The following is an 18,103-nucleotide window of genomic DNA, read 5'->3' as shown; positions in this document are numbered from 1 at the left end:
GTATACACCTGTGTGGTCGTATTTATTTGTTTGTGTGTTGAGATGTCTTTGTAGTGTGTTTTCTGTTCTGTATGTTATGTTGTATTTCTGCTTTCTGAATGAAGATGCGATCTTATGTGTATCTTATCGTATGTTAATCAATTAATTATATTCAAGTGTTGAAAGCAGTGTACGCAAGATTCAAAATGGATTTTGTTTATACGTTTTTTACACTTATAAAATCGTATTTTAAACTCCAGGAGATATGAAACGGCATTCATATGTTGTGAAACAATTTTGTTCGAAATTAGATTTGCTGTGAAAATGTAAGAACACGAAAATACAATCAATATATGTTCACTGTCAGAAAGAGAAAAAGGAACTGGATGGGTCACTGGCTGAGAAGGAACTGCTACTGAAGATCTTGGGCAGAACACTACGAATGAATGAATGAATGAATGAATGAATGAATGAATGTGTTCATTGTTAAGATGCAGCCTACTCTGAAATTCGTGGAAATTTGAAGATGCCCATGCTTTCCTCCATCAATATTATGTCCTTTAATGATACAGTTATGGCTTTAGAAACATTTTGTAACACACCATAAAGTAACTCAGTAATTTCCAATTGAATGCTCTGTGACATCATAGCAGTTCTACTTAGCAACCCAGATAGACACTATGCAGCAGACCACAATGCATGATCCTGTGGAAGCAGTGGCGTAGTGTTTAATATCGCAGTATGTTGTGAATGAAGTATTACCCAGCAAGGCAAACTTCCGACTTAGTCTTGTAGGTCAGGGCGCTTACAGTCGACCAGTTCTCTGTTATTCTACAATATGATGATGTCCAGGATTGTTGCACATATTCCCTGTGTCGCAAGCTTACTTTGCCGGGTAGTAAGTATATAGAGCGGCTTGGCCTAATTAAGAACCCTTTGTGTCAACCCAGGCTAAATGCAGTTAATTCAGTAGGCAGGCATTTTTTACTTATGAAGAAAGACATCTGAACAAGAGCACAGGGTCGCCCTCGGCAGCGCAGTTTGTATAGCGCTGGCCTTCTATGCTCGAGGTTGCGGGTTAGATGGTATTTAAATGTGTTTAAATGTGACAGGCTCATGTCAGTAGATTTACTGACATGTAAAAGAACTCCTGCGGGACAAAAATTCTGGCACACCAGCGATACTGATATAACTTCTGCAGTTGTGAGCGTCGTTAAATAAACCATAATGTTAAAAGAGCACAGGGTTCACCCCTGTGGGGTAACTGTTATCACATCTGACCACGAAACGAGTGGGCCCAGGTTCAAATCCTGATTGGGACAAGTCTGGTTGAGATTTTTTCCGGGGTTTTCCTTCAACACATTAAGAGCAAATGCTGGGTAACTTTCGGTGCTGGACCCTGGACCCATCTCACTCAGATGCTAGATAATCACGGCAGGTGATAAAGAGTCGTAAAATAATCAATTAAAAAAAAAAAGATTACAGAGAAGACCAAAAATCAGATGGCAGTATGATACAATAAACGACCTGAAAGAAATGAAGATTAAAAATTACAGGGTACATACACAAGAACAGCAGTCCACACCAGTGGGGTAACGGTTAGCGCACCTGACCGCAAAACCAGGTGGCCCAGGTTCGATTCCCGGTTGGGGCAAGTTACCTGGTTGAGGTTTTTCCGGGGTTTTCCCTCAACCCAATTTGAGCAAATGCTGGGTAACTTTCGGTGCTGGACCCCGGACTCATTTCACCGGCATTATCACCTTCATCTCATTCAGACGCTAAATAACCTAAGATGTTGATAAAGCGTCATAAAATAACCTAATAAAATAAAATAAAAAAAAAAACATCTTTTTGCACTCTTAGACCAAATTTTCCTCCAGGCCTTTGGAAATATATACAAGGTAAGTAACATCATTAATTTCAGGGGGTTATTCTTTGAGATATTTCAAACAAAAAAGTTTAATACAATTTTGCTCGTTTTTGCTTCCTTCCCAGAGTTAAACATTTTTTTACAAGAAACATTCCACAGCGTGTTTCGGGAAAGTCATTGATTTAATTCCCAATATGCTCAGTCGTTTCAAGAGAACAGTGTATTGTGATATTAAATGAGTGAAAGAATTTTAGGTTTGTCCTTTAAATATGCAGAAATTTGATCCGAACAAATGTAACATTTTAAAAAATTCCTTTGCAGGTCGAAAAGTTACATTTGTCTGGATCAAATTTCTGCACATTTAAAGGACAAAACTAAAATTCTTTCAATCATTTATTATCATAATACACTGCTCTCTTAAACTGGCTGAGCATATTGGGAACTAATTCAGTAGCTTTCCCAAAACACGCTGTGAAATGTTTTCTATAAAATAATTTTTTTTCTCGAAAAGAAAGCAAAAACAAACAAAATTGTATTAAACATTTTTGTTTGACTAACCCCTTGAAATTAATGGCATTGCTTATGGTTCACCCTGTATATACAATTTTCCACACAGAGATAGCTGTGGGTGAGCCTATTTAGTGTAAGAAACAGTACCCTGGGACGAGACTTCATAATTAAAGCCACTTTGATCCATATTACAAATTCATTCAAAACAAACTAAAGTTTCACCGTATTTTTTAACTTTAGATGGCGCTGCAGGTTAAACAGTTGACTTGACACAGGAAAGACTATCATCTGTGTTCGAGTGTTCAGGCCTGGAGGCATCTCTCGTCACCACTGTAGCATAACGAATTAAATGTATTAGTTCACAAAATCAATACAATGAAAATAAATACGCAATATGTATGATAAGACTTTCTTGTGTTAAATTTTAACGTACCTTGTTAACATGTTTCGACCTATTTTCGGTCATCTTCAGAACTGGTCGTTGTTGGTCTTGGCGCCTCTTGTTTCCTGTGTGGGTGCATTCGTAGTGTAGAGTCAAAGAGTGTGTGTGTTTTGAAATTGAGTTGTGTGTTGAGAATATCGTTGGGGTGTGTTTTCGTGTGTCTGTATATTTCATATTGTTCTAGTGTGTTGAGTTTCTGGCTTTTTGGTTGGATGTGCAGTATTTCCATGTCTGTGTTGATATCTCTGTAGGTGTGGTTGGCATTTGTGATGTGTTCTGCAAATGTGGAGGTGTTTTGTAATTTTGTTATGGCTGTGATGTGTTCTTTTTAACGTGTTTGAAATGATCTGCCTGTCTGTCCTATGTAGAAGTTGTTGCAGGTGTTACATTTGAGTTTGTATACGCCTGTGTGGTTGTATTTGTTTGTTTGTGTTGTTTGTGTGTTGAGATGTTTTTTGTAGAGTGTTATTTGTTCTGTATGCGATGTCGTAATTTAATTTCTTGAATGAGGTTGCAATTTTGTGTGTGTTTTTGTTTTTGTTTTTGTATGTTAGTGTGATGTATTTTTTGTGTTTGTGTTGTATTCTTCTGTTTTTTGTGGTTTTGTTTTGTCTTACGTATTATGTTGTCTATTATGTTAGGGTTGTATCCGTTTTCTTGTGCTGTGTATTTGATTGTGTTTAGTTCGTTGTAATCCTGTTGGTTCATTGGTATGTTGAGTAGTCTGTGTACCATTGTTCGGAATGCAGCTTGTTTGTGTTGTGTGGGGTGGTTGGATGTGTTGTGTATGTGTCCACTCTTTGACTATACTAAGAACGCACCCTCACAGGAAACAAGAGGCGCCAAGACCAACAACGACCAGTTCTGAAGATGACCCAAAATAGGTCGAAACATGTTAACAAGGTACGTTAAAATTTAACCCAAGAAAGTTCTTATCATACATATTCCGAAGTGATACAGTGTTAAAAGTTGTGTAATCAAGATGTATATGGAAAATATTTAGTTAAGGGTAAAGATTCCTGATCTTGTTGTTTAATGCCTGCCATCTGGCAATGAAGCCATTAGTGCTCCTGCTCTCCTGTACTTTTCAATAAGAAGTGTTTGTACAATTAAACTTGATTCTACACATCTCTCCTTAAAAAGCTCAAGATCAAACTTTAATATACCTGTAATTGCTACAATGTATATAAATGCTCAATCTGGAATACAGCAAACAGTAGACGTTAAATTAAGGGGAGAGGATGGTATTTTTTGGTGAAAAATGAGTAAATTAAAAAAAAAAATCTTAAAATACTCTGGGATGTGTGTGGAATGCATAGCATAACATTTTGTGGGTATTTGTGCCCTTATCGAATGTTGAGTCGCCATTTTTAAACTTCCTTCGTTATGGATTTTTAAATTACTGGCCCACTTTTATTGTTGTTTCGGGTAAATTAAATTTTCAAAAAAAAAAAAATTTTTTTCTTTAAAATACCCTTTGATATGTATGAAATGCATTGCATAACATTTTGTGGGTATTTGTGCCCTTATCGGATGTTGAGACGTCATTTTTAAACTTCCTGCGCTATGTATTTTTAAATCACTCGCCCGCTTTTATCAGTTTCCAGTAAGTTCATTTTTTTTTGCTACATTGCCAGACAAAAATGGATATAATTTTTGAACTATTAAAGATACATGCATGAAATTTAGAACACACATTCGTTAGACTATTAGGAAACTTTTCTCTGTAACAGAATTTTGTTAATTGATTTAATTTTAAAAATACGTCCGTTTGTTTGCAAGAAAGGAAATCAGAAACGTTTTATTAAATTTTAATTGTTTATTTTACAAACATAGGAACTAATATCAAAATTCTGTTACAGACAGTTTGTAGAACATGCTTTTGCAAATACATTGCAAAACACTGTTTGAATCTATCTTTAAAAACGGTGTAGATATATCAGTTTCAGTACAATCCTGCATTGGGTATATTTTTTTCAAATTTGGGCCCCCAAATATATATTTTTTTAATATTTTTATTTGGTTGAGTTGCCACAGCTATGAGCTCTCTACATCCAAAAAATTAATATTTTACACCAAATAGGAAAAAAGTTTTAAAAAATACCATCCTCTCCCCTTAAGTGAGGTTTAAGACTTTCAGAGTTTTCAATGTGGTGAGATATTTTTGGATATTTATAGATGTGGAAGCATTCAACATTTCGGAACTACATGTTGGCTCTATTATAATTCCTTGCCCTTGTTTCTCTGATGATGAAGCCTCCGTGCATCTTCTGGACATTAGATATTCCTACTTCTGAGATAAGTCAAAACATATTGCACAATAATATTAACAAGTCTAATTGTTGTATGGCACACAGTGCAATGGAAATCGTCCTGCAAAAACGTGCAAGTCGATAGAATTACTTCAATTCCTAACGACGAATCTTACAAGCTTTGAAGTCCAGATATTATGAAACAATCTGTTTTTTTTTTTCTCTCTTTTAGCAACAAACATAGAATTTTTACCAATGATGTCTCACAAAACAAGTTGAAAATATTTCAATTGATTTGCAGTGATGTAATTATCTACACTCTCTCCAAAAATGTGCAAGTGAAGAACCTCAATATCAGTATGTGGCCATCTCCTCTTGTAATGACTAAAAGTATCTACTCGTATATTTTATGATAAATTTTGACTGCCATTATATGAGATTTCACTTTCTTTATTTTTACTAGGGATACCTCTTGTTTATAATAAGCTAAATGTTACAAAAATATGCACAATGCAGTCACAAAAAGTAAATCACAGACTTAAGGAATGGATCATATTGAACAAGAACAAACATCTGCACTACAGAAGTTCCACTGCATTTCATTTCTCGAGAAAATACTAGATAAATATGAGATAATCTTTGACTGTTTTATTAGCTGACAAAAGGATATATGAACTGTTTATAATCAATACAGACCAAAGCAGGTAAGTACAGATCTTTGTAACATTATTTTAAAATGTTCAATTCACCCAGAAAAAGAATAGGGGAGTTAAAATTGAGAGATTGATGTAAGAATTTCCTTTTCCATGTTAAGAAAAATGAAGTATCATACTACTACAATTCAAACCGAAAGTAGATACAAAGATCACAATATACAGGCTTGCTCCATTATACACCGAAGTATTAGTGTATTCACATTAAGAAAGTAATCCATACTTCAAGGATTAAAAAATTATCCATATGTGTACTCTTATTAAAAATGAACACTAAATATTTCACATTCAACTCTAATATACATAAATGTTCTCTTTTATAATATATAATATGAGAAATCTTCTAAAATGGGCTGCACAGATAGGATGCTGTGATACTACAGTCGCATAGAATGAATAATTGAGCAGTTCTTCTTGGTACAAGCACTCTAACTGTGAAATCATGAGCAATATTGTCTTAATATTTTCTTCATTATTATGAAAGAAACGGAAACTCTGTTCAAATAAAAATCATTTATTAAGATATTTCAACTTATTTCCCGATAATGAAAGACACACGTGTAACACATACTGCATATTATTATACTATTGTTTTGTTTTACGATACTACCAGACAGCACAATGTTTATTGTTCGATAACATTACCAATTTATGTTGAAATGTACATTTATGGTTAACTGTAAAAATGAAGAACAAAGGGCTTTTATAAAAAATATACGTATTTAGTTACATTGTCCTCTATATAAAACTGAAGATATGTTTCAATAGAATATAGAGCTAATTCGTTCAAAGTATGATTTCTTTAATTTACACTTCAGTCCACATTCTAAAATCCAGAGGACCAATTCTGTACTCATTGCAGTGCAATGAACTACAAATATATCTAATAGTTAGGAGAATTGTAATGAAGTAGTTAAGAAAGGAGTCTAGAGCAGTGGATATTTCAACATACTGTATTACAAATTTGTAAACTGGTCTATGACTTTGTGTATCAGGTACGGACAACTCTAGACCAATTGTAAGTCAGTTTAATCTTACTTATCTGAAGAGACAAACTTATGTAATTAGCAGACACAGTGATTTCAGCACACCAAGTGTAGGAGCATGCCAATAAATGCAATGGCTGAATACATAGAATTCAAGTATTGTTCAGCAACCAATTGTGTCGTGAACACAACACCTGTTCCTGCTATAACCAACTTGTCTGTGAATTTCCTGACCTGAACATATGAAACCAGTCATACATCATCAAATGAGTTAATTTTTAGCTCCGAGATTTTATGCACCATATTGTATTATATATTACAAGAGAAATCAAACCACTAAATGGCTAAGTTGTAATATAGGAAATTTATAATCAATATCATACCGGGTATTGTATTAAACACTTTACTCACGGATTTCAAGGCAACGAGTTAAAATATTATTTTCAATCTTTATTTCTTTGGCCCTTGATTTAACTGTAAATGTTTATGTGTACAATAATTAACACATTAACTTAATTTTGGCATATATAGAAAACTGTATCACTGGAGCATCCACTGATATATTTCCTTGAAAAACATGCACACTAGTACGCATATACTAAGTCACTCATGCAAGTTTCGAAGGCAATTTTACTTGCTTATACATCTTAGGTGTCTCTTTAGTTCTGTTAATTTATAAAATTTTCCTCGCAAAGGCATTCTGTTTCTTCAGCCAGCCATCATTTGTCTCATGATCGACATTTTCATTCACTGCATCCTATCTGGCCACGACCTACTTTAATATATATAGATATCTGTATGCGAGTGTTTCATAAACACCCACATATTCACTCTTCATCCCCACACATTTAAAATTAGCCACCCAAATGCAATTGCTGTTCTTTTTGCAGTTGTAGAGGTAGACTTGACTGCAGTATAACTTTACCTAATATGTAGTTTTTTCTTCTTTGCTTCTCATAATCTTAAAATCTGATATAAACTGTACTGACATTTTACACTTCTGTCTAAGAGTAGCAAATGGACCACCATAAGTGTCTGACAGGCGACAGATATTCCTTGCCTACTTCATTTAACTAGATTACGTAGCAAACAAAACTCCACATAATGCCTGACAGGTAACAAACATTCTATTAACAAGTTATTTCGCAAATATATGCTGTTTCATCATGTACGACAAATCTGTTTCATTACATTCAGTTACCAACAAATTTCATATTTTGGTTTTATTATCACCTAATTCACTTTAGCTTGTGCAGCATTCAATAGACACAACTTCTGTTCCATAACTACATGAAGCAATATTTGAGGGAGGAATACATAAACTGCAATTTCCTAGTGAAGTGAGGTTATTCCTCCACTACTCTTTTAAGAATACAACTTTTCAAATTACTGAACTGCTGTGATTTTCACCATTCAAACAGGTACAAATATGTATTACTGGAAAATACTACGGCAAAACCTCATTAATACACTATAAACGTAGGATTCCTTTTTAAAGGCATGTGAGAGACACCATTCGATATAAAATAATAATTACAAACAATGCACTTACCAAATAATGTCGAGAGGCACAGAAGATACAAAATGAAACTAGAGGAAGCAAAACAGCATCAGTAGATAATGTCAAGTATACATAAAAGTATGTATATACCATATCTATAAAAGAACTTGTAATAGTACTACTATGTTTTCAACAAATACTAGCCAAGGATTCGCGCATTTTAAATACCGTGCTGTATGCCACTTGTACATTCATTGATGAATGAACTTCAAAGCTATATAAAAAAAATGTCATTTTCAGTGCGAATTTTAGATGTATGGATATAATCATAGTTTTTGTGTTAACTTCATATCACAATTAGTATCTAATAGGTAATGTCAAGACGACGGATATCTGAATAGAATGAGTAAAGCAAAACGAATAAAATATGATGGAAGGAACCAATAACTAGACCCTGTTTAAGCTAAAATATGCTTTCGAGAAAAATAATAGCCTTTTTTGCCCCATGATCACGATCGTTTATATATTTTTAATTTGACAATGAGTGACAAAAGATCGCATTCTTAGTCAGAGTAGCACTACTGTCAACATACGAACTAACAACGCTACAAAATATTAACAACTGAATTCCAACCCTCACTTTATGTTACAAGTGGATGTAGGTGGAGGGGACTGAATGAGCACAAGCAGTGATTTATCTTTTTATTGCAGGTCTTTAGAAGAAAGTAAAAGTGTGTCTTTTGAGGAATCAAATTAGAATATAGCTATCCATTCTCAAATCAGCTACTCTCTTATATATATCAACATATTTTTATTTGTACTGTTGTGTATATCTCACGCTACTTCAATTCTAGGAATAAAAATTACTTGCTTTATATATCAGAAGAGTAATAAAAAATTATTGATACTTTTCGTCAATTTCAATGTTAGTTGTCAAATAAAATTATATTTAATATATGTCAAAACAACAAAATCAATCACAAGTTTGTACATTCAGCAGCTGTCATTGTGGACGAAAATCTTATATTCAGTGTCTTACAATAGCCTTCTTGATATATTTTATGTATTTACAAATAACTACAGAATTTTCAACTCTTTCTTGCTGGATATCTCTTATGACGGATGGTTAAGGACTCTTGCGTTTGATGTCTACATTAGCATATGGCAGTAAGAATATAAAAAATGTTTTCTTTTCTGGTTCCTGGAACACGGTGCAAGTCCCAACCAGAAAGGGTTAATATCTGAGATTATTCTATTATTTATACTGAATTAATGAGGTTTCTCTGCAATTTCTACATATAATATGCACACTTACCTATATGTGCATTCACACTTATGACATTATAAAAATTCTGGGCAGGCAAAGAAAAGAGTTTACAACGGCTGCAACCTAGCACGAGCCAACTGAACACAGTGACGTGACTGCTGCACTACACCAACGTATTTGACTTCAGGTCAAGCTTCTGCTGAAGAACTCCTAACAGAAGAACTTCAGGTCCGACAATGGGTTTGCCTGATTTTTTTAGTTTTGACCAACTCGCTTTGTCTTCTATGCAGGATATGATGAAACTTTTAACTGGCCAAGACTTAATGGTTCCACTAGGCATGGAAACACCACCACAACTTTCAATAATTCCTGTAACAGAGAAGAGAGAAAATGTCACGAAGGTTATACACACTCTCTCATTATACATTATACACTTCCATAAAAATTCAGCTGCTACATCATGTTACAGATAACATTACGGTTTATAGTTCTTTTTGCACTACTATTCGAAAGATACAGTAGAACCCCTTTTTAACAAATCTCTAAGGGATTATTTTTTCTTGGGTTTTCCGGAAAGTTCAGGATAACAGAGAGGGTTTGGAATTGAACGGGTTACATCAGCTGCTTGTCTATGCGGATGACGTGAATATGTTAGGAGAAAATCCACAAACGATTAGGGAAAACACGGGAATTTTACTGGAAGTAAAGAGATGGGTTTAGAAGTAAATCCCGAAAAGACAAAGTATATGATTATGTCTCGTGACCAGAATATTGTACGAAATGGAAGTATAAAAATTGGAAATTTATCTTTTGTAGAAGTGGAGAAGTTCAAATATCTTGGAGCAACAGTAACAAATATAAATGATACTTGGGAGGAAATTAAACACAGAATAAATGGGAAATGCCTGTTATTATTCGGTTGAGAAGCTTTTATCATCCAGTCTGCTGTCCAAAAACCTGAAAGTTAGAATTTGTAAAACAGTTATTTTACCGGTTGTTCTTTATGGTTGTGAAACTTGGACTCTCACTTTGAGAGAGGAACATAAGTTAAGGGTGTTTGAGAATAAGGTGCTTAGGAAAATATTTGGGGCTAAGAGGGATGAAGTTACAGGAGAATGGAGAAAGTTACACAACACAGAACTGCAAGCATTGTATTCTTTACCCGACATAATTAGGAACATTAAATACAGACGTTTGAGATGGGCAGGGCATGCAGCACGTATGGGCGAATCCAGAAATGCATATAGAGTGTTAGTTGGGAGGCCAGAGGGAAAAAGACCTTTAGGAAGGCCGACACTTAGATGGGAAGATAATATTAAAATGGATTTGAGGGAGGTGGGATATGATGATAGAGAATGGATTAATCTTGCTCAGGATAGGGACCAATGGCGGGCTTATGTGAGGGCGGCAATGAACCTCCAGGTTCCTTAAAACCCAGTAAGTAAGTAAGTAAGTTTTCCTTAAAAGGGGGTTTACATAAAATGGGAAGGAAAGGCTAAAATAACTAGTACAAACATGTGTGTTACGCACCAAAAATTATAATCATTTTACAATTATTACTTACAATACATTTCACTGTAATATTTTCTAACTATTCATATGATGAAGAACGAATGTTTTTTTGTTCAGTTAAACCTGAACACACAAACTCGGCATTGGACATTTTTTCTTCTTCATTATATGAAGTAGTTGACAAATTATACTCTTCTTTGACAGTTATTTGAGGATTATCCTCCACAGCCCTTATTATTTTCACTTTCTGTCGGATAGTTAATTTCGTCATTATAACAAAGCATAAACTAACAAAACACTCGGAAACAAGATCCACACAACTCGCGAGAACAAAGCAAGCAAAGCGACTCAAGGAACAATGAAGAATGGTGCCGCATTACTGTCGATTCAGATGCGCCATCGAATATGCTGGTACTATTGATTATTGAAAGTTGAGTCAATATTTTGGACTCCTCAAAAGCGAGATTTTTCTTAAAAGCAAGATTAATTACATTATTCTTATGGTAACTTGGCTGGGACTTAACAGATTATTCCTTAAAAGCGGGAATGTTAAAACGGGTTTTACTGCATTAGCAAACGATATTATTTAATAATAATATGTGTGGGAAAAATAAAGTAGGCCTACTTAACAACCTGTATTCAGGTTGGATGGTAATCTCTGCACCAAAATTTAAGATGTGATTCTACATGTTACATATAACAAAACTTTTATTACACATTTCCTTCCGTGAAGCACTGTCAAGCAGGACAAAACAGTCTTTGCCCAATGTCTGCAGCACTCTATTGCGGTAATGGCCCGAAAAAAATGGATGATTGCTATACAAGCAGATAGGTAAAAATAATCTGAACAGTTAATTTTTTTAGTTGGTTATTTAACGACGCTGTATCAACTACTAGGTTATTTACTGTCGATGAGATTGGTGACAGCAAAATGGTATTTGGCGAGATGAGGCCGAGGATTCGCCATAGATTACCTGCCATTCACCTTATGGTTGGGGAAAACCTAGGAAAAACCCCAATCAGGTAATCAGCCCAAACGGGGATCAAACCCACGCCCAAGCACAACTTCAGACAATGCAGAATATTTTAATATTTTGTCACTGTTAGCATTGTCCAAGAGATCAACAAATAGAAATCTGGGAATCGAGGCAAACATGTTTGTCAAGTGCTATCGTTTGCCAATGAACATCTTCAAGCTTTGCAGTTCAACATAAGCCTTGAAGTAAGTTCTACTCGTGCACAAAACTGAAAACCTTCACAGTACATTTCCAAAACATTTAAACTGCATTAAGAAGGTTTCTTTTCCTTGCCAGTAACAAACTGCACAGCAGAAAGAGACTGTTGTTCTCAAATATGTGAAAACATAAGAAGATCACTTTTGGGAGATGGAAAACTTAACTGTCTGATTCTGATGTGAAAGAGACATTACTTTGAAAATTGACTTTTCAGAGACTGTAGAAAAATTTGCTCAGAAGAAAGTCAGGAAAATGCCTTTTCTCTGAATGTACATACCTGGTAGGAATCTAAACTTAATTTTTATTTCTGTTATCCATCTTAATAATGGTTTGATGATTATTCTTTTGAGTTCATATTTAATTTTGTACTTTATCTTATTAAGCTTAACCAATTTTGTAAGGGAATACAACTGTGTATAAAAAACAAATAAATAACAGGATTATAAATTCTGTTCTGTTGTTATTATTACCGTAGTACTTATGGTGCCCAGAGCCTGATGTTCCTAATGTTATGTTTTTTGTTTTTTTACTCTCTCCACAAGTCTTAGAATTTTTCAACAAAGGTACGAAACATCCTCTGAGCAAGTGTAACTTCTTAACACTTTGAAGAAAATTACGAAACTTCTCTTAACAAAGGAAAAGTCGGAAAAATATTGACATTACTTACAAGCTTATTTATCTACATTAGACATCAATTATCATACATGCCACAACGCAAAGAAGTAGGCCTACTTGCAGCTATGGCAAGAGAAGTGGGATACTGGTAGTGTTGAGAAATTGATCTAACACGCATCTTAAAAATGCGTCACACTACTTAACATGCCAAACGGAAATTTCTCGCCATATCTCATTGCTGACAAATATGTGGGACATACATTGGCACATGACCAACTTCATTAATTGTATCCTTTAATTGATCTTGATCACTTATTTTGGCACCAAACTGCAAGGAATTTCAGTCACAGCTCACAGCAATGCACTGGTGCGATTAGGTCTAGTTTGAAGTGATCAATGCGACATTAATATGTGGATAAACATCGTGCTATGGACTGCCTTCTTATTATAAGTTCATTTTAAATCCAATGTTATAAATATTTCTGAGGAAAATAGCTGATAATGGTACGTGTAAAACTGCAATAGCAAATGAAAGTAAGTACAATCTAATCTTAAATATAATAATGCCTCTAAAATAAAAATGAACTCATATTTTGACGTATGCTGAACAAAAAGAACCCAGATTTTGATGATCTCAGAACTGCCAAAAAGTGATACATTGAATGACACTGAAAACAGTAAACATAAACTTCAAATTAAAAAGAAAATGAACGAAAAATGCTATTAAGTCATTATAGTAGGCCTAATAAGAATTTACATTATGCATGTAACATCTTCAACTTTTACTTTTGGGTATGGTGTGATAATGAAAATCGAAAGAAAAAAAAAATGTTTGCTGATATTGTGGACAGTACATACACTCTTCATCATCGATACTTTGTTGATCAGTGAAGCCTTTCATCTACTGCTGCTTTTACTTTGCATATTTTACTCAAAAAAAGGGGATTATTCCTGTGTTCGTCCATGGTCTGGAATTTAGGTTAAGTTCAGATTTAAGACCTCTCCTGGCATTACATTATCATAATCATCCTATCACATCATCGGGGTAATGTAACTCTGCCTTCCAGGCGCCCCAACCTCAGAAGTGGGTTACAATTAAGCCACAGCCAGGAGAGAAGACCAGAAATGTCGAAAAGACAACCTGGTGGCATTGGATTAAAAATATATATATATTTTACTCAAAAGTACTTGATCATCAGTAAAAAAAACATATCGTTGGTGAACTAAGAAACAATGTCCTACATGACTCTCAGCTTTAGATATGGTCACCAGGGTGAATTAGTTCCATAGCAGCAGTTTTGTGTAGGATACATTTTAATGTCAAGCAGCATTGCCACATTTTTGTTGTAAAGATTATTCATAATTACAATTATTACTGATATCAATACAGTACACTGATTTCTATCAAAAGTACCACCACAATTCCTAGAGAATACTTTTTAAGATATAAGATGACTTTTAAATAAAACTGAAATTAAAATTACTAACCTTTTAGTCGACATCAATCAACTCGAGATATGACAACATTATTGGTAGACATGTTTTACTACTTTTTTTTTTTTCCGTTGTTGGTAACTCTATAGCATCTATTAGATGCTTTATGGTTGTGCTAACAGATGGAGTTACTTGTCAACAATGTGACGCTGAAACGTGTGTTCAGGTTACTGCCCACCGACAGTCCTGATGTTTTTTTTTTTTCTGTGATGATTGGTTAATTAATATTAACCCGGCACACTCACAATCACACTCACATTCATACAAATTTCCAGACTCTAGACACCCAGGGAATTCCTCTTCTTCAAGAAAAATTCACCAAGAGCCGAGCCTGGGAATCGAACCCGGGACCTCCTGATCTGGAAGCCAGCATGCTGACCAACAGACCATGGAGGCAGTCTACTACTTTCTTGTGACTGAAGTGGTATCTGAAAAGGCCCTATCAATAAACACACTCTTATCTTGTCTCAGTCTCTCTTCGACAGCGACTGAGTATTAATTCACTGCGGCAACTATACGTTAACTGCAGCCAGAATGAACATCATATCCCTCACGTATTAGACCCTACAGGATCTGTTACGGTCTCATGCCAGCGCTTTCGTGGTCTTCCCAATTTCCTCTTTCCTCTTGGTACATAAGTAAGAATCTGTTTAGGCCAGAATGAACACGAACAAATAAAATACACAATCTTTAAGTGCAAAGTAAAATACGTATATCTGTACGTAATGAAAAACTTTTAGCCAAACTCTTATATCCTAACAAAATAAGATTACTGATTTGCAACTAAGTTGGTAGAATAACAGGATACGAACTGGAAGGTCTTCAGTTCAATCCTTGATGATGGCAGGTTTTTCCTCATTACCAATATTTCCAGAACAACCCCACAGTCCATTTACTCTCCTGTGTAATTGATTACCATGGGGTCAAAGTCAGTCAGAGCGTGATACTGCCCTCATTACAACGCCAAGGTCATGAGGGCATGGAGCTCTGTATCTATGTAGTATGTCCTCCAACGCGCCTTCATGATGTCTTTTACTGATTTGCAAATATGCCCTACCTTCTTCAGAAAAAGCAGTCACTAAAATAAAGTACAAATTCGTTTGAAACATACAGAATCTTCTCAATCCGACCACTGTCTGGTGAAGAAGCTTGTTTGAATATTCAGACTTATACTAAATAGTGATATTATGTACATAAATACTTGAAAATGACTAAAAGTTATGAGAATCTATGTTTAAAAAAGTCAACTAAAACCAAATACAATCAGACATATGAAAGTCCAAATTTGTTCTACTTTATGCAATTTGACATGAAATGCCTCTACAGTGGTATTAGAAATATCTTAATCCAATCACATCATTTGACGATCTGTGGTTGATCGAGATGCACCACACCAAAATGTCTTAGTAAGACATCTTAAACAGTAAGCACATACTTTCGGTGTAACTTCTGATAAATTTTGCATAAAAAATCTTGTGTAGTTATTTTTTCTACCAATATTTTAACATCACACTGCAAACTGGACATTAAATGTGAATGCAGTCCATTGGGTTAGTAGCATGTTTCTCCCCCCCACCCCATGTTGAAAAAAATATGTTTCCACAAAAACCTGAAAATTTATTTTCTGTAGTATCAAAATATTCTGAAAATTTGGAAATACATTTTCTGTGGCATTACAATACTTTTCTCATAGAAAGTAAAAAACTCGCTTCTTACCTTTCATCTCTGCTGGTGGAGGCTTGACTTTCGGTGTTACATAAACACTGTAGCCTGACAACAGTGGAGTCTGTGCCGCACTTTGCAATGATTCTTGTATGTGGAACTTAAACTTTGATTCTGACTCCTTGTCTTTGATTAAGAATTGCCAAGGATCTGCCAACAGTCAATGTAGTCACTCATCAACATTTATAACTTTTAGACATATGTTCAGAAAATGTCACCATCAAGAAAAATAACATAAGTTACTGAAATTAATGTAAATAACTATCATTCATTTTAACTGCTATTTTACATAAGACTATGTCGGATTCATTATTTGCAACCATCATCTTCTAAATTCACAATCGTCTTGTTGCATAATATCATAGACGATCTTTTAGGATATTCTAATAATAATTATTATTGTCTATTCTCCTTTTGCCTTCTGTAGAAGAGTTCGCAGTGAGAACAATACAGAATGGAAATAAAAATCTAGCTAGGCATTTTAGTGCTAGAGTTAGTAATACAGGAACAAAGAGGGACAAGTATTTTTTTCACAATGAAGTTATTTTCGCTGAATTTAACACAAAATTTCTTCACTTACTCTAATCTTTTAAAAATACTTCTAATGAAGAACAATTGAAGATAGGAATTTTCGACTGTTCATTGCTCTGAGGCAGGAAATACAAAGAATAACATTGATAATGAGATTTTCTTATTTTATATCAACTGTACACATTGTCCTTGTAATAATTCGCATAAATTTTATTTCTTATATATATGTTAGTTAAACCAACAGTACCAAATTCTTGTCGAATATTACATACCTACAAAACACTCAGAGCGTCGACAATGGACTAGCCACTCTGGTGAAACAATAGGCTTTCCACGGCCCATGATGCAGAGAAATTTGTATGTTCGCCTCACCTTGTCTGTGACAAGCACTGTGCAAGATTCGGGTAAGTCTACCACTCTGCCACCTACGAGAAGAAAATAAAAAAGGGCAAGTGTGAAAGACGAGTACACGAATGAAGTTACTGCCACAGCAGAACGTGCTATACTGAGTGATGCGAGTTTCCACACTCCACAAGAACTGTCAATCCTAACGACATAGTGCGATTGCAATATTCCAAATTATTTTTTTGCAATTCAATATCTTTATGGAAAATGGTACATTAGTGTAATACCTACCTAATTGTTTAACGATGGCCTCTTGCTTCGTGTCGGAGAACCCAGTGAAAAGAACCTGGTAAGTAGAAGCATCAGCAGCTGATGCTAGTTTGCGTGGAGTTGAGCGTCTAGGAGTAGTTACTCCACTGCTAACATTCTGAAGCAAAATATATTAATGTAAAAAGAACAAAGTTGATCAAAGTTATGTACATCTTTCAACAGAACTTAAATAGTCTTCAGTTCTGCTACAGAAATTGTAGATAAAAAATGCATATTACACATTTGATGTTAGCACGAACAAGAAATTAACTTCGTAAGCTTTGCTGAAAATGCGTAATTATAAGAACGAAGATTTTGAGCATGAGATGCATGTGAAACACAAAATTTGATCACTACACTGAAACAATTGGAAGTTAGAAATAAATTTTGCCTTACACTAAGATTCTGAAATGAACAACTGCTTGACTTTAAAGTGTTTTCAGAAATCATATATTATAGTTGCAACGCTGTTATTCCCGGCATGACTCCTCCTCTTTGCTTATGTCTTAGGAAGTGAAGGCTCTATAAAGTCTAGGTAGGTAGTATCATTCGCCATTTTTGTTCTTTCGTTGCTGAGCTACCATACGAGGAATCTATTTGCCACACCATTAAACATTATCATGTCATAGCTCCTATGATAATAAATCAATCGCGCTGTAATTCAGCAAATAATTGAGCGGCAAATAACGTCCTCGTGTACTTTCTGTGAACGCCAACGAAAGAGCCAAATTGGCGGGCGATTATATTAAGTATTTATCGAGCCTTAAGAAATAAATAACGTCTTAATAAGCGAATCACAAGACGCACACGTTTAAATGTA

General features: G+C 34.7%; 2 protein-coding genes across 2 annotated transcripts in view; one reads left to right on the top strand and one right to left on the bottom strand.

Annotated features, from left to right (window-relative positions):
- Positions 1 to 9,364: 9,364 nt before the first annotated feature.
- The window catches only part of LOC138708711 (uro-adherence factor A-like), a 146,929-nt gene continuing 138,190 nt past the window's right edge, over positions 9,365 to 18,103 (bottom strand). Inside the window, exons 7-10 of the mRNA XM_069838815.1 lie at positions 17,266 to 17,401; positions 16,902 to 17,054; positions 16,093 to 16,248; positions 9,365 to 9,889 (exon numbers count right to left, since the gene is read on the bottom strand). Coding sequence (XP_069694916.1) covers positions 9,684 to 9,889; positions 16,093 to 16,248; positions 16,902 to 17,054; positions 17,266 to 17,401 — 651 coding nt within the window. The 3' untranslated portion in view covers positions 9,365 to 9,683. The remainder of the gene's footprint in view (positions 9,890 to 16,092; positions 16,249 to 16,901; positions 17,055 to 17,265; positions 17,402 to 18,103) is intronic.
- Positions 13,224 to 18,103, top strand: part of LOC138708714 (venom carboxylesterase-6-like) — a 49,836-nt gene continuing 44,956 nt past the window's right edge. Inside the window, exon 1 of the mRNA XM_069838818.1 lies at positions 13,224 to 13,416. The gene's annotated coding sequence lies outside the window, so the exon portion shown is untranslated. The remainder of the gene's footprint in view (positions 13,417 to 18,103) is intronic.

This window comes from Periplaneta americana, chromosome 11 (assembly GCF_040183065.1).
Source record: "Periplaneta americana isolate PAMFEO1 chromosome 11, P.americana_PAMFEO1_priV1, whole genome shotgun sequence".
NCBI classification, from domain to species: Eukaryota; Metazoa; Arthropoda; class Insecta; order Blattodea; family Blattidae; genus Periplaneta; species Periplaneta americana.
This window is presented reverse-complemented; position numbering and strand designations above follow the sequence as displayed.